The 27,968-nt window shown below is 43.5% G+C and overlaps 1 protein-coding gene across 1 annotated transcript; it reads left to right on the top strand.

Annotated features, from left to right (window-relative positions):
• Positions 1 to 744: 744 nt before the first annotated feature.
• ZBTB34 (zinc finger and BTB domain containing 34) lies at positions 745 to 27,300 on the top strand. The gene is made up of 2 exons (XM_086325122.1): positions 745 to 1,068; positions 20,752 to 27,300. Exon 2 carries the CDS (start codon positions 20,762 to 20,764, stop codon positions 22,280 to 22,282), a length of 1,521 nt encoding a protein of 506 aa, XP_086181248.1. The 5' UTR covers positions 745 to 1,068; positions 20,752 to 20,761; the 3' UTR covers positions 22,283 to 27,300.
• Positions 27,301 to 27,968: the final 668 nt, after the last annotated feature.

Below are 27,968 nucleotides of genomic sequence, written 5' to 3'. Positions count from 1 at the left end.
ACTACCTCCCTGGGTTGTGTATTAAAGGAGGTCACGTCTCGAAGTGTCTACACAGCGCCTAGCCGGGTGTTCAACAAGGGGTGGCCGTCTCCATTGGAAGGTGACTACTGGACGGGGCCTGGAGAGTTCTCGCCCAGAGGCAGGATCAGGGCGTCTAAGCTTTCTAACTTGAAGAGGAGCTGGTTTCTTTGACTCCTAGCTTTTTTTAATTACAAAGTCAGAAAAAGGAAAATAAACCTCTGCCACAACTTTGCAGGCGTCCACCAAAATGCAAAGGTCTTCAAAGGTGTTAAATTCACCTGAAACAGAAAAATGCTGAGCGAGGCTCCCACTCCCACCGGAGTATCAAGATTGGGCGCCCTCCAAAGATCTGGAAATGCACGTTTTTTGGAGACTTGGTCTAGGACAGGAGTTTCATATTCCCGAAAGTTCGGAATTTTCATCTCCTCTTTGAGGGAGATATCTGCCCAAGGTCCCAAGTTAAGTGACCCGGTCTGGCAGGGAGTAGTAACCACCGCACGGACGACCCATGCGCGGCCCGGGTGAGTGGAGGGCATCATAAGGGCTGTGGGAGCCGGGGTTCCGGAAGCGGAGGCTGGGCGCAAGTCCCCGGTGACGGTTGTGGGTCGAGCGTCCTGGCTGTCTCACCCATTCCGCTCCGGGAGCCCCGGGGCGCGCCCCGCGGAGCAGCCCTCCTCCAGCCAGCAGGGGGCGCTGAGGAGAAGGCGGGTGGGGAGGTCGCGGTCCGAGGAGCTGCCACTCCCCGGTACTCTCCCGGAGTCGGGACCGAGGCTGCAGCTCGCCCATTCGTCCGCAGCTAGGCTCCCGGAAGCGGCCCAGGCGGGATACGGGACCCGGAGTCCCGGAGAGAGGTCCCGACCGCGTCCGCAGCACCGCACTCCGCGCTTGCCCGGAAGCGCAGGCGCCGAGGGGGCGGGGCCGGGAAGCGCTTCCGGGGGCGGGGGGCGCGGGCTGGGGCGGCAGCCGGAGCGGCGGGGACGGGCCTGGCGCCGGCGGCGGCGGAGGGGGCGCCGCGGGAGGGCGATGTGAGCGCGGCGCTCTCGGCAGGTGAGGCGCACCGGCGAGGGGGCAGCGGGCAGCGGGCGAGGCGCGGGCGTAGCCGGCGGGGTCGGCGGCAGTCCCGGGCCGCTGTCCGGCTCGCTCTGGGCGCGGCGGGGCTGGAGCCTCCGCGCCTGGTCAGTCCGGCGGGTGGGCGGGTGGCGCGGACTGGAGCCGAGGCCGGGCGGGGTCGGGAGGCCCCGGGCACCTGCTCCGGCCAGGCGCGCGCCCCCGACGGGCCAACCCTGCTTTGGCCCCCGGTGTCGGGAAGCTGCTTGCGGTGCTGAGGGTCGAACTCAGCCAGCTGCCCCGGACTCCCCCAGCCTCCGCCCTGGGCGTCTCGGGATCTCCTGCTTCCGGGCTCCTCGGCCCCGGGGGGCGCTCCCGCTTTGTACCGGGAGGCCGGATGGTTAAGTCCCCTGGACAGCCGTGCCGGGCCGTGGGGTCGGCCCTGCTGGTGGCTGCAACCGAGCCCCTGCCCCCATGCCACCCCTTTTCTCCAGGTAAACAGGCGACGGCGCGTTGTGCTTGGCCCTGGACGTCTCCATGGTCACTCTTGCCCTCGGAAGGTCCTGCCGTTACGGAGGGCTGGGCTGGCCTGAGGGGGGTGTCTACAGTGTCCTTCTAAGCTAGGCGGCTTGTGCCTTGGGGCGTCGACAGTCTGCGAGTCTCAGGCTTGAGGTTTCAGCAAGCCTCTTCCATGTTGGACCTCAGATTCCCACTTTGATCAGTGAGGGTATTTAGATGAGCTCTCTAGAGACGCTTCCAGTACTGTCAGTCTATATATGTCTGAAATTGGAAGGGCTGTCCCTGGTTCAAGATACTGGGCAGTTTCACCGAAGAGTTTGCAGATCTGGACTTTTTAGCCACTTAATACACTTGGTTTCAGACAGTCTTTAAAATGAATCCAAGAAGCCTTTCTAAACCTTGCCTTATCGTAATTCATCCCTCGCTTTTGTTCCTGGCAGGAGTCAGTCACGTCCTGCAGAGTTTTTGCACGCACAAAATTTTTTGTTGTTTATATCTGCCCATTTTCCCTTTGTTCCCTAGTCAGGCCCTCTTTGCTTGACATCTGGATTATTGCAACAGCTTCTTAACCCGTCTCAGACTTCAGAAGTACCCCCACCTCCCCCACCCTTCCTTTATGCTAATGCCAAACTTAATGTTGGAAGTCAAAAAAAGAGTTGAGTGCTTGCTTATTAAATGTCAAGACGCTGTTCCATGTGGTGGGGTAAAGTCGTGGAGGCACACTTACAGTATCCAAGCAGCTTTACATTGGGTGCAAAGACTCTACCTGTGCAAAGGTGACTGATTTGATGAGAAAAGCCTGTGAGCTATAGAATTAAGAGGGAGGAGGGATGTAGGTCACTGTAGGCTAAATGGTCAGGGAAGGCTTAGTGAGAGTGGTGGTTTTGAGCTGGCTGTTAAAGGATGAGTAGGACTCAAGTAGGAAAAGAAGAGTCAGGTCCAGTGATCCTATGGAGTTAATGAATAGACCAGTCTCCTTGTGGAGAAGGGTGCATATAGGAAGGGATAAGAGGAAAAGATTGTCTGGGCTGGTTCCTGAAAGAACTTGAGCACTAGGCCAAAGTTGAAACCATTCTGAAGTCAGTGGTGAGAGGCCAGAGACTAGAGGTCATGATCATTTGCAGGAGGGGAAGGGAGAGGCTCAGGGCCAGGACATCAGCTAAAAGGCTATGGTATTTATACCACTTTCAAAGTCGTCTGCCTGCCACATTGTGTCCAGTCAGTGCCCACCCTGTCTTTTCAAGGCTCTCCTTGATTTGGCCCCTGGTCGCCTCCCTGGACCTTATTCACTGCTTCTCCTCCCTGTCTGTCGTCTGTCTCCTGCAGAAGCGAGTTTGTGACTGCCTCTAGGGCCTTGCTCCTCTAGTTCCCCCTTCTGAAGTACCGGCCTCCTTTTTCTTCTCTGTGTAAATTCTCCATTTCACTTCCTTCAAGCCCCTGCTGAAGATATACTTCCTCCAGAGGGTGTTCCCTGACAGCCCTACCCCCATCCATGCCTTTGTGGCACTCAGAATCTAAAGCACAGGACTCAGCACTTGTTCCTTGGTTATTGAACTTGCTCTTGTCCCAGTTGGAATGGGTGTTTTTGGAGGGCATTTTGTCTTAATACTTATCTAATATTGTAGCTGTACTTTTATAACAGGTATGTAAACACTTAATGGTTTTTGTTGGTAAATGACTTATAAACATTTTTTTGAATCCCCTCTTTTTAAGGGAGACTTTTATTATCAGTTTTCTCTGTCATATGTCATTGATGTCTAATGCTGCTATTTAAGGCAGGTGTTTTCAGCTTTCCTTCTTTGAGTGCAGATAACATAAAACAAATCTTTGAAACATTAAAATATTTGCTCTTGATTATGGGAAAAGAAAAAGTCATGTAATTCTTCAGTGGGAGGTTGTGGAGAAAGAACATGAGCTTGGGCATCAGGTCTGGATTTGAATCCCAGCAGGGCTCCTTACTAGCCATGTGAGCTTGGACCATTTATATAATGTCTTTGACTCTCTTGTTTTCTCGTTTGTAGTGTGGGGATAATAAAAGCCATTTCCTAAGGTTCTGTGGATTTTGAAATGAAGAAAAAAAGTATGTGAAGGAGGTGGCAAAGTTTATAGCACTTGGTAACCGCTTAGTAAGTTCTCATCATCATCATTATTGTGAGGTGTAAATGTGTCAAGGTGGGGACATGCCAGGTTGCTGACCTTCAGTGTGTCTACTGAGCTCTGGGTTTCTGCATGTCTCTGGATCCTCATTCTACCTTCCAGCTGAAGTAGTTGTCAGAAATGTCTGTATCACGAATCTGGAATGCGTCATTATGTTTTATTCCCATTAATTTCCATCTTTCTCAAGTGTGAATTCTGCTTCATGTTTTTCAGACTTCTTGATTGTGTCCATTTAATGTTTTGTAGCTGACAAACTGCTGAATTTAGCTTAGTGAAGCTCAACTGATGTCAGTTTAATTTCTAATGGTTATTTTCTGGTTGTATTCATGGCATGGAAAACCTCATGGAAGAAAGCGATTCAAGGTGAGCTTTTCTAATCCTTTCAGCATAAGAGGTTCGGATTTAATCTATTTCCCAAGTCCAGTGCCCCTTGACATGCCAGCAGCGTGCAGATAAGATGCAACTCTTTGACTTGATTGGGGTCTTTGCCCCAGGAAGGCATATTTATTCGTTTTTCTTTTCTACTTTTATTTATTTGTCTGCATCGGGTCTTAATTGTGGCATGGGGATCTTCGTTGTGGAGCTCGGGCTTCTCTCTAGTTGTGACGAGGGCTCTAGAGCTCAGGCTCGGTATTGGCCATGTTTGGGCTTAGTTGCCTTGCGGCATGTGGGATTTTCCTGGACCAGGGATTGAACCCACGTCCACTGCATTTCAAGGCGTATTCTTAACCACTGGACCACCAGGGACGTTCCTTATTTATTCCTTTAACTGAAACTAATGTTTCTATTTCATGATAGGATTTTAAACATCTAATTGCCCGCTTCATAGAAGTAAAAATAATGGACTTTATGCAGAGAAATGGCTGCAAAGTACAAGAAATTGTAACCCCTTAATTATTACTGTGTTGGTGTAATGGTGTAATGATACAGCCTTAAGTGAGAATTTTTTTTTTTCCACTCATAGGTGATCAGTAAGGCTCTAGCTCCAATAAAACCCCTAATTCTCACCACTGTGCCTGGATTAAAGTTTTCCTGTTATAGGAGAGAAGAATCCTGGTTTTGGAGACAGTCAAATCTAGGTTCAAATCCTGGCTTAGCCATTAGTGAGTTGGGATGAATTGGGATAGGGTCTTAGTTTCTCTGAGTGTTTTTCCATCTGTAGAATGGGTGCAGCTGCAGAGTCTGTTTCATGGAGTTGTCATGAAGATTCGGTGAGCGGGTAGAGAGCTTACTTAGCGTACAGTACACAGGTGGAGCTCAGTGACTGTTATTGCCAGGCAGGTTACAGAGTGCATTCCTACCTTGCTTGGAAAGCTCAGAAGAAGCTTCTGATGTTTTGTACTGACTGAAAGACAATCCCCACTGTCAAAGCACACTGAGCTCTCAGAATTAGTGTAGCTGAGCAGACTTGGAGAATGTTAGCGCCTTGGTAGGAAATCTCACAGTTTGGATAAAAATGTTCTTTCAGGCTCACATGAATTAATGCAGTAAGAACTCTAGACTTGTTTTCTTTTAAATTAGGATGAGTGCTTCATGAATATCCATCACGGAATGCCATTTTATTTATTTTTTTTCCCTTGCGTTGGGTTTCAGTAGCACCACAATGTTTCAGGCAGGCCTGGTGTTTTTCGGCTGCTACTTTCTGAAGGATTAGATTGTAATTCATGACAGCTCAATTTTAGTTTTGACCTAGACCCAGGCAGAAATACCTAGGAAAGTTATTTTTATAGTGTTGTTACTGCTGTTTCCATGCCTGTTGTCCCCAGTGCTCCCATCTGCAGTCTTTTTAATGACTTTTTGTTTAAGAATGAAAACTAGGGATCTTCAGGGTCTTCAGTGCCTGATGAAGTCTAGCTTGAGTTGTGTCTCCAGTATCAGCAAGTGACTGAAGCCAGCAGGTGCGAATCTGGGTTTGGAATCATGAGCATCTTGATGCAGAATAATGGTACCTCCTGGTGCCTTAAACAACTTCCAAATTTGTAACCTTGCTTTCCTTTCTTGGAAGTGTCACTGGGTATTTTTAAATGAAGTGGAGCAAATGAGAGTGTTTATGGGTTAGATGGGAGTGAACTACCTTGCTAGATTTTTCCTGCTGGTGAGACGATCCTACATCTCTTGGGTGTTCAGCGGGAAAAGTTGAAAGCTGAGCCACCAGCTTGGTTGGGGTTGCTGAGGGCCTCCCTCTGCTAGACTCTGGGCACACAGTCACTGACCGCAGAGAGCTCACCCCCGGGGGCGTGCACTCAGCAGCACAGCCGGCTCAGAAATCAGCACATCGCAATTGCTTAGGTTTTACACTTTTACTTTTGTTCATGTTGTCATTATGGGGAAGCAGTTCCTGGACTTTACCCAAGGATTTTGTCGAGGGGATTTCAAGACTCATGTGGGTATTTTGCCCAGGTGATGTGCAAGTGTCTTTTCTTATCTTTAGGTTCTCTTTGGAATGGGTTAGCACTGTGGGAAGATGGCACTCATCTAGGTTCTGGTTTTCATCACTCAGTTTCCTTACAGCTTAACAAAGGGCATGATGCAGAATTGTGCTAGTTCAGTGAAATGGCGTGTTGGAGGGAGGATAGATGTGGATGTTTCCTCTTTCATGAGATACCGTGTTACAGTAGGAGCAAGTCTGTTCTCAACTGTCTTGTCTGTTTTCTCTGTCTGAGTAACCACATGTTAGCACGTGGGTCCTTGGCTACTACAGTTTTGGTTTACTCCCAAATGGTTTATTGGTCAACTCTGTTCAGTTGCCCAGAGGGCAGCCTAAATGCAGCTTGTCTGAGGCAGAGCTAACTTGCCTTCCAAAGTGGATAGCATCCCTCAGTCTCCAAGTCCTACTGAGTCCTTCTTTGGACTCGTGTTCAAATTGGCAGCCACCAGGATCCAGTTTGAGATTTCCAGTCTGGTATTCAGGGACGTCCATGTTCCCACCGTGGCATTCCTCGTTCCCTGGTCACTCCTTGTACCTGGGGCCTGCCTGGCCACTGCCCCAGACACCATACATTTTCGCCCCGCTGTTCTTTGATTCTCCCAGACTTCTGCCTGGAGTCTTCTTCCTGCCATTTGAAATGCAAAGTCCTGTTCAAATATTGCTTCCACCATGAAGTTTTTCTTTTTCTGTTGGATTAAAGATTTTTCTTTGGTCAAAAGTAATCAGTCTTTTCATTGCTCTCTCAGTTCTTTGTTTCTGCCTCTGTAATTGTCTGCTTGATACAGTAATTATCCATTTGCAGCCTATCTTTCTCTAGATTCTTTGGTTTTAAAAATTACATCTTTTTAGGTAGAATCCTATAATGTATCTTAAAAAAAACTTTTAGTGAGACTAATACAGCTATATGATAAAAAATTCAAAAAAGTATAAAAGTCTGTTCCCCTTTCTTCTTCCCAGTCTGTAGTCCTCATTCCCAAAAGTCACCAACATCAGTGGTTTCATGCGATTCCTTCCAAAATCGGTACAACAGCATATACTTGTTCTTTTAAGAAAAGTACGTGAAGGAAATCAGATATGTACATACATATTTTTTAATATCTTGTTGTTCAGTTGCTCAGTCGTGTCCCATTCTTTGCGACCCCACCATGGACTGCAGCATGCCAGGCTTCCCTGTCCTTCACCATCTCCCAGAGTTCGCTCAAACTCATGTCCTTTGAATCGGTGATGCCATCCACCCGTCTCATTCTCTGTCATCCCCTTCTCCTCCTGCCTTCAATCTTTCCCAGCATCAAGGTCTTTTCCAAGGAGTCGGCTCTTTGCATCCGGTAGCCAAAGTATTGGAACTTCAGCTTCAGCATCAGTTCCTCCAATGAATATTCAGGGTTGATTTCCTTTAGGATTGACTGGTTTGATCTCCTTGCAGTCCAAGGGACTCTCAAGAGTCTTTTCCAGCACCACAGTTGAAAAGCATCCATCCTTCGGTGCTCAGCCTTCTTTATGATCCAACTCCCACATCCACCGTTTTGGCTAAATATTAGAACTCCTTTTCAGGTCAAAGGATACAGATCTGTCTCCTCCTTTTTTTTTTTTTTTTTTCCTGGCATGTGGGATCTTCCCCAACCAAGGATCGAACCCATGCTGCCTGTAATGAGAGTGAGGAGTCTTAACCACTGAACCTCCAGGGAGGTCCTGTCTATTCTTAATGTCTGGGTAGTGTTTCATTGTTGATTGGGTTTTTGTTTTTTTTGAACCAGTCTTCTCTCCATGAATTTTGAGCTCCTTTCCCCTCTTTTTTTTGCTACAGTGAATAAAAATGCTCAGCAGACATCCTTGTTTCATATATCCTAATATGCTATTGTAAGTACTGTGTATTTGTAGGCTTAATTCTTAGTAGTTAATTGTGGACTAAATAGTAAATGCTTCTTATATCTTGATCAGTGTTACCAGATTATCCCTAAGGATTACACCTGCACATTTTTTTTTAATTAATTTTTATTGGAGTATAGTTGTCACACATTTAAAAATGTGTGCAGGTCTGATGGGCTAGGAATGGTATGTCATTTTTTCTTTTTGTAATTCACATTTCTCGATCATGAATAAAACTAAACATCTTTTCATATGTTTTTTGATCACTTTTTCTCTCAACTGTTCATATCTTTTGCCCCTTCTTCCATAGGATTATCTGTGTGAGCCCAAATCTCTTTGAGTTATAACATAAATTAAGGAATTTGGAAAGTAGCCCTTTGTCAGAGGTGCGTGTACTTTCCCTCAAAATGTCGTTTATCGTTTGGCTTTGATGGGGAGGGGGGTTATCATGCATTTCTATGTTGTCAGATGTATTTGTGCTTGTCTTTGTTGCTTCTGGGATTTATGTCATGCTTGCAAAGGCCTCTATGTCTTTATTGTAAATAAACTCACCCATGCTTTTCAGTTAGTTATTTTTCGGTGGTAGTCACGTCTTTAAAAACTGTCATACTGGGGGCGGTGGGGAGGGGAGGGGAAAGGAGGGTTAAGGAGTTTGGGCTGGACATGTACACACTGCAATATTTAAAATGGATAACCAACAAGGACCTACTGTATAGCACAGGGAACTCTGCTCAGTGTTATGTGGCAGCCTGGATGGGAGGGGAGTTTGGGGAAGAAGGGATATATGTGTATGTATGACTGAGTCCCTTTGCTGTTCACCTGAAACTTACAACTTGTTAATTGGCTGCACCCCAATACGAGATAAGTTTAAAAAGATATTGTCATAAGACTGTAATGACATTAAATGGAAATAATAGGGCCCTTCTTACATGCCCTAGTGCTGTATAAGAAATGGATAAGGGTGCAGTACCTTTGGAAACTTGGGGAGCTGTATTTTCCATGAATCAGGCGTTTTGTGTGAGCCTGTAGTGATCACAGAGAAGCGCACTCATGGCCCTTTCACCTCATTTGCTCACACTCAGTGGACGGAGCAGGCTGCGGGGAAGAGCAGAGTGGTGATGAACGGGTGTCTGTCCACCCTTCCCAGGGTCAGCTGTGTCTATTAGATTATGGTCGGCCAGTTTCCCTGTCTTTGTGAAGTGGCTCTTTTTAAAGCTCCTTCAGGTAAAATGTGTGTATTCCTAGTGAGCTTTGGACTCTTGATTAGGGGGTATCATTCCCTTTTTTGTAACATTTCAGAACAGCCTCTTGTCCTGATGCCTGGATGTGGTCCTGTGTTCCTTTTTTGGGTGGGAGCTCGAAAAGATTTCAGGCAGCTTTACTCGCTAAGCCTTGTTGTCATATGGTCTTGCATCAGATTTTTGTTTTCTTTTCAGAGCGTGCGTGCACATTTATTTCTAGGATCCCTCTCCTTCACCTTTTACTTCCAGCCTGCCGGTCGAGTCTCCCTGGCTGACTTGAATGGTAATTGATGGGCCAGCACCTCTCCCCTGTGGCTTGTGCCCACATTGCCTCGCCGAGTGAATGGCCTCCCTTCTCTGGCTCTCCAGTCTGTCCTAGCTCCGCAGCCTGTGGTCGTGGGCTTCGAGCCTGCCCACTCTTGGCCCCGCGTGGTTCTGCTTGCCCTGGCCTGCGCTGGCCTTGCCACTCCCTCGGTGCTTTCAGAGCTGGCTTCCTCACAACTTGGTCAGTCCTGGGTAGCCCCTCACACCCTGCTTTTGCTTTGCTTTTTAAAAAAATGTTCATTTATTTGGCTGCACCAGGTCTCAGTTGCAGCACACAGGCTTCTCTCTAGCGGCGGAGCGCAGGCTCCAGAGCTTGTGGGCTCGGTAGTTTGTGGCTCCGGCTTACCTGCCTGTGGCATATGGGATCTTAGTGCTCCAGCCATGGACCGAACCTGTGTGCCCTGCGCTGGAAGGCGGGTTTTAACCACTGGGCCACCAGGGAAGTCCCTGCTCTTGCTTTTTGAAGTCCAGTCTCAGCGCTGCTTTGCATTCTGTTGAACTTGGGCTGAACTTGTGTCTTCTTGGCAGCATGTGCTCTCTGTGACTTTCACCCTGGAATACCAGAAGGATCGCTGACTTGAGCCCGAGATCCGTGGGTTCTAACGAACAGAGGCTTTAGCATATAAAGATAGCTGTTTATTTAAAGCAGGTTAAAATCAGCCAGGGTGCAGGGCTCTGATGGGGAAGAGGGAGTAAAAGCTGTAAGTGTGGAGGGCATAATGTACCGCAGCTGGAGGGCCACCTGGGACTTTTTTTTCTGCTCAGGGCCCTTCCTTCTACTCATGGCTTTGATCCAGAAAAGAGGGAGATTTTGATCTTGAAAGAGGGTGCTGTCGTAAATTCCTAGAACTAAGACTGCTCATTCACCGGGTACGTGCACTTGTAAGTTTGGCAGGCGTTACTAAAATGCGCCCCTTTGCCTTCTCCACCTCCCTCCTCTTCACAGAGGAAGGAGTCAGAGCCCTGGGCAGCAGTGGGAGGATATTTGTCACCTGCCACTATCCCTTTCTCTGGCCACCACCCTTGGGCAGGAGTGTAAGCTAGGTCAAGCTTTCTTTTCCTCCTGCCTTTTCCTCAACTCCCCTGCCTCCCTGAGTGGTCCTACTGTTACCCTTGGGAAAATCAAACAAGGATAAGGGATTATTGTGTAGGGGCTCTAGATGGCCAAACTTTGCAACAGTCCTGAAAAAGTTAGCCTCTTCGAGCCTCAGTTTCCTCACCTCTCAAGTGAGGGTGATAGTACCTGCCTTCTCGTGGAAGGTCAGGATGATTCAGTGAAGTAATACACATAAGGCCTTTACAACTTGCTCAGCATGTATGGAGTATTCAGGAAACGCTGGTTATTGATAATGGTGGTGACGGACTTTCCCAGGTATCGAGGGGAGGCTCAGAAGTGTGGTGGAAGATGGCAGGGATTCCCTTTTACAGTTGCCGAGGCTGGTGTGGGGGTGGTTGGATGGATGGCAAGGGTGCCCACATCCTTCCCAGAACCCACTGTTTTGACCAGTGGTGGCTGAGTCTCCTCAGCTGGCTGTGGCAGGGGCTGTGTGCAAGGTGAGAGCTGCCTCCAGAGGTGTGAAAGGATTCCAGTGAAGGTGGAGAGCAGAAAGGTTTGTGTATCCATTAGTTGAATGAGCAGAAGAGGATTATGAAGAAATAGAGGAGCTGACAATTTTGAACTTTCCAGCAGACCATTTTAACTAATATCCTCTTCAGGTATGTTTTTAAAAAGAAGTATTTCACATTCTTATCCAAAGTATAATTTTACAAACAAAACCAAAATAAGTATTGTTAAAATTAAGTGTTAATGGTATTGAAGAAAAATATCCAGTTTATATATACTTGTTTTTTAATTAAAATATAGCAGCGTAAATATCTAATTGGGGGTGGTTTTGTCATGTATGGATGTGAGAGTTGGACGATAAAGAAACTGAGCGCCAAAGAATTGATGCTTTAGAACTGTGTTGTTGGAGAAGACTCTTGAGAGTCCCTTGGACTGCAAGGAGATCCAACCAGTCAATCCTAAAGAAAATCAGTCCTGAATATTCAGGACTGATGGAAGGACTGATGCTGAAGCTGAAATTCCAATACTTTGGCCACCTGATGCAAAGAACCGACTCGTTGGGAAAGACCCTGATCCTGGGAAAGATTGAAGGTGGGAGGAGAAGGGGATGACAGAGGATGAGATGGTTGGATGGCATCACTGACTCAATGGACATGAGTTTGAGTAGGCTCTGGGAGTTGGTGATGGACCAGGAGGCCTAGTGTGCTGCAGTCCATGGGGTCGCAAAGAGTCAGACACGACTGAGTGACTGAACTGTAATGGGACAGAAAGAGCTGTGATAAATCTGCTGAGTGAAAGAATACTGATTCTGATGTATTTGGTGAGTGGCATAATCAAATTCATTATTGTTTTCTGTAGCAGCTGCAAACTTAGTCTAAATGAAAAACAATATAAATCACTCCTCTGCATTATCAAAAATGAATTCCATTCCCCTATCTCTCAGAGTTGGGAGGAATCTGCAGTAAGCCTGTAACAAACTACAAGGCTGGGACTCTTATTTATCTTTGAATTCCCTTTGGTCATGTGCATGTAGAAGATTGAAATTGAATATTTCCTATAAATGTAGAAAAAGAATTTAAATTCCCAGTCAGTATGCCATTTAGTGATTGCAATTAAATCTAATACTTGCAGCACGTTTGACAGAAGGCTGATTTTCTTAATTTGTAAAGAACTCTGACAATTCAGTAAAAGAGTCAGATATGGGCAAAGGAGATGAGCAGAAAGACAGACAAATTGCCATTGAACACCAGAATAGATGATCTACCTCACTTATAATTAAGTCACAGCACAATGAGATGCCACTTTTAACCTGTCAGCGTGGCCAAAGTGAGAAACTTCGATACTCGTTGTTGGCAGTTATGGGGGGTACAAGCACTTCGTGCGCTGTTGGTGAAAGGACAGTTGCTGCTGCCTCTTGGGAGATGAGTTGGCATTATCCATGGATGTGAAACTAACCCAGCACTCCCTCTGCTAGGAGGAAATGCTGTGACCATTTAAATGGTTTCCTGCTTTTGGCATCACCTGGGGACCGACTGAGCACATGGTGACACAGCTATCCATGGAATACGAAGAAATCAGAAAAGAGGATGAAGTCGATGAATTTGCGCTGCTGTGAAAGGATTTTAAGGAGTATCAGATACTTTTTTTTTTTGGCTGCGTTGGGTCTTCGTTGTGGCACGGTGGCCTTTTTCCTGTTGCTCAGCACAGGCTCCAGAGCACTCGGGCTCAGGAGCTGTGGTGCATGGGCTTTGTTGATCCTGTAGCACGTGGGATCTCAGTTCCCCAACCAGGGATCGAACCTGCATCCCCTGCATCGGAAGGCAGATTCTTAACCACTGGACCACCAGGGTAGCCCCTTAAATACATGATTAAAAAGCAGCCTACGGGACAGTTTATGCTGATATGTGTTTATAGTTTTCTCTGAAAGAACACCCGCAAATGCTTCCCAGTGGTTATCTTTGGAAGAAGAGACCAGAGGAGAATGAAGATGCCCACTTTATATTTTTCTGTACTATAGTTTGAAGTTTGACCATATGCATATATGTTACTTTAAAGATAAAATTAAACGTTGATCTAACTTAGGTGTGGGCCCGCTGTCATCCCATTCACAGGAGAGGTCAAGACCCTCGAGGAACCAGTGATTAGCCCATGCTGGGAAATGGCTAATACAGAGGATACAGAGGAGTATGGAGGGTTCTGCTTGAATTTGATGTCTCTCTAAGAAGTTCTGACTTCCGTTGCTTCCGGACCGCTGGACCTGATAAGTCAGGCCTGGGTGTAGACTTGTGATTAGTTATGCCTTTACTCCCTTTAACCTGGTAATGTGACTAGGACTTAAATTCCCTGTAATTTCCTTGTGTGTCAGTCTCTGAGAATCTTCCTCCTTGAGTGTTGGCTTGTTAGCAGCTTGAGGCTGGACTCTGAATGTCACTGTCACAGCCGAAAGGAGGTGTCAGTGTCAAGGAGAGAGTGGAGCACTTCCTTTCTCATTTTGCAGAAAAATGGAATTCCTCTCTTAGGTGTTAGTCGTGGTCTTTTCATTTTTCTCTTCAGTGATTTGCTTTCGAGTGCAGTTCTCTGCTTTCTGAGAAGAAGAGAAAAAGCCACGTAGAGGAGGAGGAAGCCTCATTGTGGAGCTGTTTTCAGTTTTAGACTATTTCAGAAATGCTTTTTTGTTTTCCTTTTTCTACTGGTTTTTGCCCAGGACTCTGTACCTTTTAAAAGCCTGAACCCACCTTCCTTTTGCCCTTTAATTCCAAAAGTCACTGTTTACACATCCTGTGTGTCCTGAAAATGCTGTAATGAATAGGTAACATTTGACCACTGGCAGGTGCCAGGCAGTGGGTGTGTTCTAGAAAGCAGTCTGGTGTAGTTATGAGCCTGACCTCTGGCTCCAGACTAAGTTCATCCATTAGCACTGGGACCTTTGGCAAGTGTCTTAACTTCTTTTCTTCAGTTTTTTCATCTATAAAATGGCAACAATCATAGTATTCCCCTCAGATTGATAAGAGAAGTTAACATATGTAAGATGTTTAGCACGAGATAGGCACTCATTATACCTAAGCTATTGTACTCATTCATCGCATGAATTTCCTTCATTCAATTTTACATCAGTCGTGTTGGGTAATAGTTCTTCCACAAGCTTTTCATACAGAGATCAGAGTTAACTGATTTGTCTGCTGCTGCTAAGTCGCTTCAGTCGTATCCGACTCTGTGTGACCCCATAGACGGCAGCCCACCAGGCTCCCCCGTCCCTGGGATTCTCTAGGCAAGAACACTGGAGTGGGTTGCCATTTCCTTCTCCAGTACATGAAAGAGAAAAGTGAAAGTGAAGTCGCTCAGTCGTGTCTGACTGTCCGCGACCCCATGGACTGAAGCCTACCAGGCTCCTCTGTCCATGGATTTTCCAGGCAAGAACAGATTTGTCTGAGGCCACATAATTATTTAAACGTTCATTGTTTTTATTTTTACTAGAAAGTAGCACAGCCAGGATTCATAGACAAGTCTAATTTCAAAACCAATTCTCTTTGTTACACCATCCTGTCCCCTAAAAAAAGTCTCGGTAGCTAATAACATTGATTGCCGTGTGCCAAGCATCCATGGTACAGATTGCTTCTTACATGTTTTCTCATAACAACCCATGAGGCAAAGACTATTACCATTAAAAAAAAAAAAAAAAACTGAGACTTGGAAAAGTTATAAAGTACCTTGCCCAAGGTTTTATAAACGGAAATCCGGCATCGTTTGAATCCACATCTGACTCCAAATTCTTCCAATGAATATATTATGATCTTATTTTTTTAAAACTAGATGAAGTGCCTTAAATTTTTTTTTAATGCTACCTGTTTTAGATAAGTAATACATCCACATGGCTCAGAAATGTTAAAAGTCTACAATGATTCACTGAGAGCTAATGGGTCTTTCAGCTACTCTGTGATTTCCCCCTCCCAATAGGCTGTTTGTTTTTGTGCATCATTTCGGAAATATTGTGCTCGTATCTGTATATGTTGACACAGGTATATGTGTTTTCACTTTGCTTTGTACAAATATAGTATCATATATACTGCTCTGCATCTGATTTTTTTCATTCAGCAATATATTATAGTGATGGTTTCATAACAGTATGAAAGGGAAGTCGCTCAGTTGTGTCCGACTCTTCTCGACCCCATGGATTGCAGTCTACCAGGCTCCTCCATCCGTGGGATTTTCCAGGCAAGAGTACTGGAGTGGGGTGCCATTGCCTCTTCCTTATTTATTTTTTTGTTTGTATAGTAGTCTTTAGTATGGACATATCATAGTTTATTAGTCAGGCTCCTCTTGATTAGAATTTAGTTTGTTTCCAGTCTTTTGTCATGAACTATGCTGTAATGAATTCCTAGAGCTAAAATTGCTCAGTCATGGAGGATCATTTGTAATTTTGCTGGATACTATTGAAATGCCCTCCATAGTGTTTGTACCATTTTATATTCCAATGTCTGTCAAATTATCATCTAGTTGGGATTTTAATGTATGTGTGTGTGTGTGTACACATATATATATATATGTATATATATATGTCATTCCAAGAAATGCATGTTCGCTATAGAAGTTTGGATCATACAGAAAAATACAAAGAAAGTAAAAACATCTTGACTGTTTCATTAATGTAAATTTTTTGTATATATTCTTTAATATTATCTATGTTTATTTAATATTTGTAAATACACACATACTTTTAGAAATACCCTTCTTTATATTCTGTGATCACCTGATTTTTGTGACAGCTTTGTTGAGGTATAACTTACATATAAAAATGCCCATCTTAAGTGTACGACTCAGTGACTTTTTAGTAAATGTAAAAAGTTGTCAGACTGTCATCGTAATTCAGTTTTGGACTATTTCCATCACCCATGAAAACCCTTCCTGGCCATTTGCAGCTGATCTGGTTTTTTGCTGTGTCACTGTATATTTATTCAGCACATTTTTACTGAGTATCCACCATGTGCCAGGCAGTTATCTGGCAGATGGTTAATATAACAGGTAAAAATTTCTACCCTCGTAGTACTTGTATTTTGTGGAACTCTGAATTCTTCTTTAACATCATTTTAGTAGTGACTTGGTATCTGGTATATAGGTGTGTCGCACTTTAATAATCCCCTTATTGAACGTTTATTCAGGTTGTTTCCATTATTTGCTTTGTAATTGAATGTAGTTATGAGTAAATTTTTGTGCCTTTATTCATGACTTTTTTTATGGTACAGAGTGCTAAGTCGAGAGAAATTCCTGTTTTAAGGCTTTTGTTTTATTTGTTTACCAGAGTATATGAGAGCATCCCTCTTCCTATAATCACTGCCTACTGAGTTGTGCTTTTAAAAGCCTGGGCAATTTGAGAAAGAAGAATTGTGTCTTGTGTTAATTTTTATGTTTTGGCTTATTGATGAAGTTGTTAAGCATTTTATCCCTACGTTTAAAGGCTATTTTAATTTTTTTTAAGCATCTGTTCATATTCTTTGCTCACTTTTCAGTTGTCCTATTTGGCTGTTATTGATTTGTAAGAGTTTTATAATTCTCTGCCATGGATGTTATATATTTTTCATAATTTATCTCTTTATGATAAAAATATATTTTTTAGATGTAAAGAAGTTTTCTATTATACTTAAATAGTTAAATCTCCCTTTCTTCTGATATCTGTCTTTGTGTGCTCAGAAACGCCTTCTCAAAGTTATTTTTGAGTGTGTTATGAAGAAGGGATCTGACTTTATTATTATTTATTCATATTATCCCAGCAGCATCTATTTCCAGAAACCTTCCTCTGTCACTGATTGAAAATGGCCCCTGAAGGCCATCCTGGTCTGATTTCTGCCCGCCTTGGTCGCCCCACGTGTCCTCTGCCCTTGCTCCTCGTCCTAGCTGTGCTACTGTGCTCCAGCACTTCTTTCCTTCCCGACTCAGCCTCTCCTCCTCTGTGCGTGTGACTCCTCCTGTCTGGAAGACTGGAACGTTTCCCTGCAGCACCCCCCAACATCTGGCTAACCTTTACTCTTCCTTGAGGTCTCAGCTGAGATATCATCCTTCTATCCTCCATTATGAAAGATCTTACAGCTCTTACCACAGTTTACAACAAAAGAATTGAAGCTCACCTGGGTCCCTAGTGGCAAGCATACTTTTATACAGTGTATAAATACATACACTCAGTGTATATTTACAAGATGAATGAATTATAGCTTACTCATCCATTTTGACATCTGTGTGTTTGGCTGCAGTTTTCTTTTTCTATTATTTTTTCAGGATTTATTCTTCTAGATCTTTGCTGCCCAGTATGGTAGCCACTGCCCATTTATGGCTATTGAGGACTTGAAATGTAGTTATTCCAAATTGAGATGTGCTATAAATATAAAATATACATCATGCTTCAATGACTTAGTATGACAGATATGAAATTCTAAGAGTGTTGTGGAAATAGCTATGTAACCTTGAGTAAGACCCTTCTCTTGTATCTCAGTTTCCTAATCAATAAAATGGAAATAATAATGGGAAAAAAAAGACTTAGTGTGGAAAGAGGAATATAAGATATCTCATGAATAACTTTCTAATGTTGATCTTAAAATGGTAATGTTTTAGCTATATTGGGTTTAAAAAATGGTTTAAAGTTTATATTTTTACTTTTAAACAATGTTAACTGCTAGAAAACATTACACATGGCTTACATTGTATTTCTGTTGGACAGCAATGTTCTAGATGAATTTTAAAATCATTTTGTCAGATTTCTAATAAAATACCCCATTGAACTGCATTATATTTATAACCTAACTTGCAGGAAATGTGTTCATCTTCATAGGATCAAATCTTCCCACCAGAAGCGTGTGTGTGTCTTCATTTGTATGTGTTTTTGTCTTATTTAAGAGCTAGCGTTTTCTTCTTGTAGATCCTATTTTTTGTTTATCCCCCAAGTGTTTTATAGTTTTTGTTACTGTTGTTGGTTGTAACTTGTCATTAGCTTACCTAACTGGTTTTTTATGAATAATAATTTTTGGAATCCTCCTGTTATTAGATCCTGATTCTAACAGATTTTTTTTCAAGCAGTTCTTTTGTATTTTCTGTGTAAATAACCGTATCTCCCTTGAAAAGTAATTTCACCTCCTCTTTTCTAAAGGCTATATGCCTTAGTTTTCTCTTTTTGCTTTGCCTGGAACGTCAAGAACAATGTTAGGTAAAAGAAGTAGTGGGTAGACAACCTTCTAGCTTTGCAGGCATTAACAGGAATTCTACAAAAGTGTTTACCAGAATGTGTGCCCGGGAACACTGATTCTTTGGAATATTAATATGTGTACCTTGAGAGAAGAGCTTCATGGTTAAATAAGTTTGCAAACTGCTGAGTTGAATAGAATTCTTGTCCATAGGACTTTGCAGATGGGTTATTATGCTAATATTTTTAAGTCCTAGGAGGTTGTGATGGTGAGCTTGGGGCTTATGTTCTACTGAATACATATTGGGAAATGCAGATGTGTTTCCTTTTTCAAGGTGATGTTGCCATTGGTTTGCAGTAGACACTGTTTATTATATTAAGAAAATATTGTTCTTGCTTTACTAGCTTACTGAGTATTTTGTTCCTTACTTTGAAAGTAATTTAACTTTCTAAAATGCATATTCAACATAGAATTGATACGGCCATATGGTTTTTCACCTTTGACTTATTGAGATTGCAAATTATATTTGTGTATTTCATAATATATAGCCATCCTTGGAGAAGGAAATGACAACTCACTCCAGTATTCTTGCCTGAAGAATTCCATGGACAGAGGAGCCTGGCAGGCTGCAGTCCATGGAGTCGCGAGACTCGGACACAACTTAGCGACTACAGAGAGCCATCCTTACACTTGATCATAATATATTATTCCTTTAATGAGTTATTTTTGCTAGTATTTCCTTTAGGATATTAAAGAAAGTCTGTTTAGTGAAGTCTCTTTACTGAGGTAAAGTTGACAGTCGTCTTTATGCCGTTTGCCATTTCCTGGTATCAGACATATGCCCTATGAACAGAGATGCTTTACCGGTTTGAGCATGCGTCTAGAACAGTGTGAATGGCCTGAAGGTCATTTGTGCTTTAGCACTTCTGTTTCTTTTTAATTTAATCCTGCCAGTTTTTGTTATCCTAAAAATATATTTATGCCACTCAGATTTCAGATTGATTTCAATCATAAATCTAGAATAAATAAGGGCACAGGATTCCTCTCTAAAATGTTTTAACAAATTCTGATGTGATTAAAAAATATTCTAATGTGATTTATCACACTGATGGATATTTTTCTGAAGGAGTCTTAAATTTAGTTGCACGTTGTCTTATCTTAAAATTTAAAACTTTGTGATTAAATACTCTTCTATATTACTTTTTTGTTTCCTTTGGATTTAACTTATTGTTCCTTTTCTAACCTCTTAAGTGATTTTATTTTTATTCTTCAATGGTAAAAGTGTTGTAAGGCATTGATATTGCCTGTTAAAATTTGTTATTTGAGAACCCCAGCATTTCATTGTGAAAAATATCAAGCATACAGAAAAGTTGAATTTTATTATACAACAAACAACTGTATACTGAATCTAGATGCCACACTTGTTAACATTTTGCTCTGTTTGCTTTATCACATATCTATCCAGTTCTTTTTGGATGCATTGTCAACTAAGTTGGACATATAAATAAATTTCATTCCTAAACCCTTGTTACTGCAGATTTGATGTGAGTTTTCTTATTTTCTAAACAGCTTTATTCCTTATTGATTTTTCTCTTTGATTCAGTACTTATTCAGGAGGTGTTTAAATTTCTATTGATTGGGCTTTAAAAACAGAAATATAAATGTCAGATCTAATTTGGTTGTGGTCAGAGAATGCAGCCTGAGGTCTACACCTTCTGTAGTTTTGAGTAATCAGAGCTGTGGATTCTAGGCAGGGGGGCAGTTAACATCATAAGCACTGGCAGAGGATGATACACTCCTGGTATGTCCATCACTCTTGCTCCTACCCTCTAAAACCTCTTCACTGAAAGAGATCGAGCATTGCTCTATGAATTACCGACCCCAAAGGAGATAAAGGTGTGTAGAGCTGAAGGGGAAAAAATGTACATCAAGACAGCAACTCAAATTCTAAACTCAAAAGGGCTTATGCTCCATTCAGTGTATCCGGTGTGCCGTATACTTGAAAAACACCAGTTGAAAGTATGCACATAAAGCAGAACATTTTAAAAAATGAATATACTTATCTTTTACAGAGTACAACTCCTCAAAGGTAGGTGAAACAGGAAAATATGTTTCTCAAAAGGATACCAAGTTCTCAATTAGAGCAAAGATGGTCCTACTATATGCAACATGTTTTACTTCTATCAAGATGAAAGGCAGCTAAGACTCTAGGCTAATTGATCATTATTTAGCTTTAGGTGAATTAAATGAAGACATGAAGGACTGAAAATAAGTAAGAGGAAAATTGCTCAGGCATACCCTAAGATATACAGTAGCTACAGTGATGACGGTGGTGGTCTTTTTTGTACATTTGTGTTTATACGGCTTGTACTTAAGTGAGGAGTCACTGGTGAATTATGAAACTCTCTCTTTCCTCAGATTACGCTTCATGTCAGTAGAAATGGACAGCAGCAGTTTTATTCAGTTTGATGTGCCCGAGTACAGCAGCACCGTCCTGAGCCAGCTAAACGAACTCCGCCTGCAAGGAAAACTATGTGACATCATTGTCCACATTCAGGGTCAGCCATTCCGAGCCCACAAAGCCGTCCTCGCGGCCAGCTCCCCCTACTTCCGGGACCATTCAGCACTAAGTACCATGAGTGGCTTGTCAATATCAGTGATTAAAAACCCCAATGTGTTTGAACAGTTGCTTTCATTTTGTTACACTGGAAGAATGTCCTTGCAGCTGAAGGATGTTGTCAGTTTTCTGACGGCAGCTAGCTTTCTTCAGATGCAGTGTGTCATTGACAAGTGCACGCAGATCCTAGAGAGCATCCATTCAAAAATCAGTGTGGGAGATGTGGACTCCGTGACCGTCGGTGCAGAAGAGACCCCGGAGAGCCGCAACGGAGTGAAAGACAGCAGCTTCTTTGCCAACCCGGTGGAGATCTCCCCGCCATACTGCTCTCAGGTACGGCAGCCCACCACAAGCAGCGATCTTCGGATGGAGACCACACCCAGCAAAGCTCTGCGCAGCAGCCGTTTACAGGAGGAAGGGCACTCGGACCGAGGGAGCAGTGGGAGCGTCTCCGAGTACGAGATCCAAATCGAGGGGGACCATGAGCAAGGGGACCTGCTAGGGAGGGAGAGCCAGATCACCGAGGTGAAAGTGAAGATGGAGAAGTCCGACCGGCCCAGCTGTTCCGACAGCTCGTCCCTGGGAGACGACGGGTACCACACCGAGATGGTTGATGGGGAACAAGTCGTGGCCGTGAATGTGGGTTCCTATGGTTCTGTGCTCCAGCACGCCTATTCTTACTGCCAGGCAGCCTCACAGCCGGCCGGTGGTGTATCTGAGGCGTTCGGAAGTCTGAGTAACTCCAGCCCCTCCAGATCCATGCTGAGCTGTTTCCGAGGAGGACGGGCCCGCCAGAAGCGGGCCCTGTCCGTCCACCTGCACAGTGATCTGCAGGGCCTGGTGCAGGGTTCCGACAGCGAGGCCGTGGTGAGTAACCCGGGCTTCGAGAGTAGCCCACGGGAGAGGAGCGCGCGAGGTCACTGGTACCCGTACAACGAGAGGTTGATCTGCATCTACTGCGGCAAGTCCTTCAACCAGAAGGGAAGTCTTGACAGGCACATGCGACTCCACATGGGAATCACGCCCTTTGTATGCAAGTTCTGCGGGAAGAAGTACACGCGGAAGGACCAGTTGGAGTACCACATCCGGGGCCATACCGATGACAAGCCGTTCCGCTGTGAGATCTGCGGGAAGTGCTTCCCTTTCCAAGGCACCCTCAACCAGCACCTGCGGAAAAACCACCCCGGCGTGGCAGAAGTCCGCAGTCGCATGGAGTCCCCCGAGAGAACAGACGTGTATGCGGAACAAAAACTAGAAAACGATGCCTCGGCCTCAGAGATGGCCCTGGATTCCCGGATGGAAATTCACACGGTGTCCGATGCTCCTGATTAAGATGGTAAAAAAAAAAATAGTGCACCCACGCAAAGCACATTAATCAATGCCTATTTGTGATTTGCTTTGTTGTCATCTTTGGTTTTCCCAACCATCTGCAAATCCCTTGGTCTCTTGGCAGTTTTTCTAAGGTTTCTGGAAGGAACACTCCATGGTGTTTATCCTTTCCCGCCCCCCGCCCTCCCTTCCCCAAGGAGCTCAAAGCATGAAGGGCAATGTATCCAGGGAAAACAGGCTGACAGTATTCCTCTTTGGCCGAACTCTTCATCCAAAATCTGCCAGTGATTTAGCTATGCCAACTGGTCGACCCTCCGTCTCTGCCAAGAGGCATACTCTCTCATTGTGTGCACTGGCGCCAGTGCATTTCCATGGAGAGAGACTGGGATGCCGTCAGCTGATACAAATGGGTAACCTTTTCTAATTTAAAATTACTTTTAGGGGGTAGTTAGACAATTTATATATATATATAATAAAGCGATTATTATATATATAGTATATATACATTCTCAAATTTGATTTTATTCTGGTTGAGGTGAATGTAAGAGGAATATATAATTTAATACAATGTGAACAGGGCTTTGGACTCTGTCTCGTCCCTACCTAATATGTTAGGGTTTTGCCCCTTTATTTCCCTTATGAAAGAATGTTAATAGGTTTTCATATATATATTAATCATTGTGTCCAAAAGCAAGCAAAGCAAATCACAGTGTTCATAGCTCTGCTTCATAACAAACACATAAACCAAATGCCATAAAACGTATTCAACTCTAGTTGGAAACCATTTGGAATTTTGTTAGTTGTCCAGTTAGGTAAGCTGGATGACCCGTGGTGCTGACCTTTTTACATAATGTAGTGTTATATTAGCCAACCCCAAAGGAGCAGTGGTTTTCAATGTTTTTACTGGCCTCTGAATCTACCTTCATTCCGTACTGTAGAAACACACACACCAGGTAACTAAATCGAATCACTCTACCGTGAGTTAGTACTCGCAGTAAAGGAAAGGAATTTGTAGTTCTGTCTACAAAACTCTCCAAGCAGTGTTGTGGTTTTTTGTTTTTGTTTTTGTTTTTAAACCTTCTTTCTCTTTTCAAACAGCCAGTTCAGGTGCACAGCAACTTTTTCTACATGCAGTTCCCAGGGAAACTGCAGAACTTGGAATTTGTACTTTTTGTAAAGATATACTCTATGGGAATTGCAAGCAATATATCTATCTTAGTATTGTGTGTGCTGACAAGAGCCTCATTGGCTCCCCCACTCTCAGTGTTTCCTGCTTAAAGAAACCAACAGTTAAAAAGCCCTCTAAGATACTCTGTGTGTCACCAAATCTCTGTGTGTCACCATTTTTTTGGTCACGTGGTGCTATTTTTTATGTTATGTATCTTTTAGGTCAGTATAGTTGTAGAAAATGTGAAATGTAATGGTAAAAGTGAATTACAATTTTTTTTTCCCCTTTCCTGAGTTTATAGCTTGAAAAAAAGACCTCAAAAGCATGTGCTGGCAAACACATTACTGTATTAAAAAAAAAAACCCGAGTCCTATTTGGATACTGTTTTATTAGTGCTTGAGGAAATGTCGTGAGTTTTATATTTTGTTCACCCATGTGCTTCTGGTATACAAAACAGGATCTATAAGATTGCTCTGGTACTGTATACTCCAGCAGAGAGTAACGTGAGCAATTTAGCGTTGAGTTTGTGCCATGGGCCGCTGGTAAGATATCAGCACTCCAGACTCTTCTGCTTTGAGAACCTTGGCCCTAAAACTCACAATCAGTGTGTCTCCCCAGGAGAATAGCACAAACCCCCTAAGAGGAAAAAAAAACAAAAGTGAAACCTCAGAAGCAAGGAGTTAAAAGGAATACAGAAATAGATGTTTGCCGGTTTCCCATGCTTTTTTGGCTCTTAAGATACCAAGAATGGAGTTGGGGTGGGGGAGTGTTTGGGGATTTTTGTTTTGTTTTGTTTTTTGGTTCTGGGGGAAAAAAAAATCATTCAGGCCCTTGTGTGTGACCGCCCCCCAGGGTGGTAGCTGTGCAGTAGCGTCTCTTCAGCACAGGGGGTCTGTCCACACGGCGTGAGCCACCACCCTCCACATCAGTGTTACTACGTCCAGACACACGCGAGTCCTGCTGCTCGAGGAGCGGCTTCTGCTACCGGGTATATAGTATGCCTTTTCCTGTCAGGCTGCCTAAGTCCGGGGCCTGTTCTCTCCCTGAAGCACTTGTTCAACTCCTATGAAAGCCCTGTGCCTCGAGGGGAGGCTGGACCCCCTGTGTTTACCCACTTAAATATGTTCTGGGGTTTCAGGTAAATGTTTGTAATTTTTTTTTCCTTACAAGTTTGGTTTTGATTTTTTTTTTTTCTTCAAAGAATTAAATGCAAAAAATTTGTGTTGTGATACAAATTAAAGTTTGTGACAAGAAACACCCAAATCGAGGACACGAGAGGTCAGGCTCAGGGAAGGAACCTCCTTTTCACTCAGGCTTGGGGCCTTCCTCCTGAGAGGTCTCCAGAGCATTCTGTGATACACGAGACAAGTGAGGAGGGAAGGCACTTGGGGCAGGCGCCTCCAACGTCCTGGTTCTTGTCACCGTGTCCGTCTTAACCTTATGTACATGGAGTTCTTCGTGTGTGTAAATTTGTTTAACTGGTTTGAGTTTACCAAAGAGTGACTTATCCAAAATTGTCTTTGACAAAAAAAAAAAAACTACATTGCTTTGATTGTACAGTTCAGGTTCAGACATTGTAATGGGACTGTTAAGGGGCAGAAAAATTGATTGCGTTTCTCTCGAGTAATGATTCCACATTTTGCAAGTTCCACTTGCTCCCATTCACGTTGCTAACACTTTACCTTCTCCACTGCTAGCAGTGCTCAGAATGAATTCTCAAGCCATAACCCAGTACTGTAAGGTTCCACAGGGCTTCGCGGGAGGCCGCGCGCAGGCCAGCGCAGAGCTGGGCGCCGTGCTCCTCGGTGTGCACGGCCAGTGAAAGCTCAGCTCCGTTCAGACCGGGCAGCAGCAATTAATTGTGCCTTGTCACATGAGGATGTGCCAGGAGGATTGACGTGACCACACCAGAAACATTCCCTCCCCGAAGTTCACTTCACGTCTCCACAGACGAAGTCCGCTGTGTAACTCTTTAGAGCGACTCTTTTTTTTTTTTTTTTTTGGAAAGCGAAATCCCTATTTCTGTACAGTTTTAGGTTAGATGTTTCACTTATAACAAATGCAAAAACTTAAGACAAAAGTGATATGTGAAGAAGTCTTTTACAGTAAAATATATCCTGAATCCATATAGGTTCGTTCATAATTGAGTCTCTTCTTGAGCTACCTTTTCTAACACGTAGACAATGTGAAGACAGTGACAGCGTCCTTTTCTAGAGGTGTTTAACCTGTTCTTACAAACTGTGAAAACAAAGAATTTTCTACTTTACTAATGTTTGTGGTTTTAAACAGTTATTTTCATTCTAATCAGTTCTCTACCCTCTAATTTCTACTAAAACTGTAAATACATTTAGAAATGATATTTGTAAATACAGTATATGAAGTCAAGTTAATTTTGGGGACAGTGGAGAACCTCCCAATTGGCTCTGCCTTGGCAGTTTTGTTTTTTGTTGTTGCTGGTTTTTTTTTTTTTTAAACAGCAGAAAGGATACTGTCGGTTCACTGTTAAGCAGAATATACTGTAGAGCTAAATTGATAACTTCTAAATCTTCCAGAGCATGACTAGATGTCTTTTCTAATGATATCAGTTATATAACCAAGTCTTTATTTGTCCCTTAGCCCAGACCATAGGCCTGCATATTTTTGTGTGTGGTTTTGTTTTTACTTTTGTTTTTATAGCCTCTAGGAAGAGTTTGCAGGAACACAAAACAAGGGCTGGGATGGGGTAAAATCATCTATGTGAACGAGCTTTACTTTAAAGAAATCAATGTATTTTATTTTAACAATGTTTCCATTAGTTACTGTGATTTTCTGTTTTGTTCTTTTGTTGTTGTTGTTGTTGTTATTGTTCATTATTGTTAAAATTCTGTAATGGTTTCCTGTGAAGCCTCCACTGAAAGGGACTCAAATATGCAACACCTAAACTATTTTCCAAGGGCACATGCCCCTTGAATGGTGCTTCTAGACTGGTCAGGGTTATTTATTAAATTTTATATATGAAAGTATTGGGGAATTATGTAAATTCTTTATATGAAACTATCTAGTTCATAAATCATAGATTTCATATTACTCAGTGCAACTGAACTGAAAGTTCAGAAGAGTCATTCACATTGTTCGAAATTTGTAATGGTTGTCACACATCACGTACGTCTTTTCAGTAAGTGCCAGAGTCTTTGCACTGTTTCTGCCCAGTGCTTGACTCCTCGGCCACAAGAGACCCTTTTCTCTCTGGTTCCCTTGGGTCTGGCACAGACAGGGCTGGTGTAGTTCTCGATCAAGTCCTGGAGTAAGCCTTGCAGCAGATTCAGTAAACAGACCTCTTGCTGCCCCCTCAGTGACAAGTATGCTGTGAATTCAACCTTTGGACTTGCTGCCCAAGCCTTTGGTTGCTGCCCTGACTCTAGTAAGAGGTAAGCGTATAGTTCGAGAATGACCATTTTCCTAATGTGAAAACCATCTCTCTCACCACTTTGATTAGTAGGGCTAACATTTTTTTCCGTTATAAATGGTTGAGCAATTTGAATGACTTAACACAGTGTCATTATCTTGCAATATATAAACTGGTAACCTCACAACTCCACACTTCATCGCCATATGAAGTAAATGAAGCTAGCTAAGCGGATGCTGTATCAACTCGTAACTTGCCATTAAGGATTATTTTATAGCATGAATTTAAGACTATTTATTCAAATGATATTTTACTCTTGTATTCATTTTGTTTTAGATTTGTGACATTGAATATTTCAGTGCTGCTTAATTTTGTTCTGAACTCTTGCTTCTTGCTTGTAAATGGCTTTTTTATGGTATAAAGTCAATGGAAATTGCTGTTTGTAAATAAAAATGCTGCTAGAGCAAACGTGCTGTGGTCTCCGTCTGCATCTGCCCCTTCTGGCCTCCTGAGTTTCACTGGCCCTAACAAACATCCGCTGGTGTCACAGTTTCTGTAACCACTGTTTTTGAAAGGCTAGAATTTCATAAGAAGCTCTTGTGCCACTGTGGTGCTGGAAAGAGAAAGAAGCAGATATCTCTCTGACCTTTCTCACGTGTGGCAGAGACTGGATTGCCAGGGGGCTGAGGTCTGCTCCCGAGATATCCGGTGAACTCTTTTTTCCCCATCTTCCTGCAGAAGTAGGAAGTGTCCACTCCCAGCACAGAACTTTGAGGTGCACACACCCTGTCTGCTGCCTCCAGCTGTTGCAGGAAGGGGGACCCCTTCCACGGCCCGGGAGTGGGCTCCTGTCTAACACTGAAAATGAGTTGTCTGAGGAGATATACGTGCTGCCAAAGCATTTATTGGGAAGGGGCACCCGGGTGGAGAACTGCAGGTAAGGGAACCAGGAGAACTACTCTGCCGAGTGGCTTGCTATCTCAAGTTTTATGGTGATGGGATTAGTTTCCTGGTTGTCTCTGGCCAATCATTCTGACTCAGGGTCCTTCTTGGTGGTGCACACATTGCCTGGCCAAGATGGATTCCAGTGAGAAGGATTCTGGAAGGTGGTAGGGCACATGGCATGTACTTTGGAC

Source organism: Bos grunniens, chromosome 11 (genome assembly GCF_055505025.1).
Source record: "Bos grunniens cultivar Pamir isolate PY7600 chromosome 11, Bosgru_T2T1.0, whole genome shotgun sequence".
NCBI classification, from domain to species: Eukaryota; Metazoa; Chordata; class Mammalia; order Artiodactyla; family Bovidae; genus Bos; species Bos grunniens.
The sequence above is the reverse complement of the archived record's forward strand: the minus strand, read 5'-3'. Positions and strand labels throughout refer to the sequence as shown.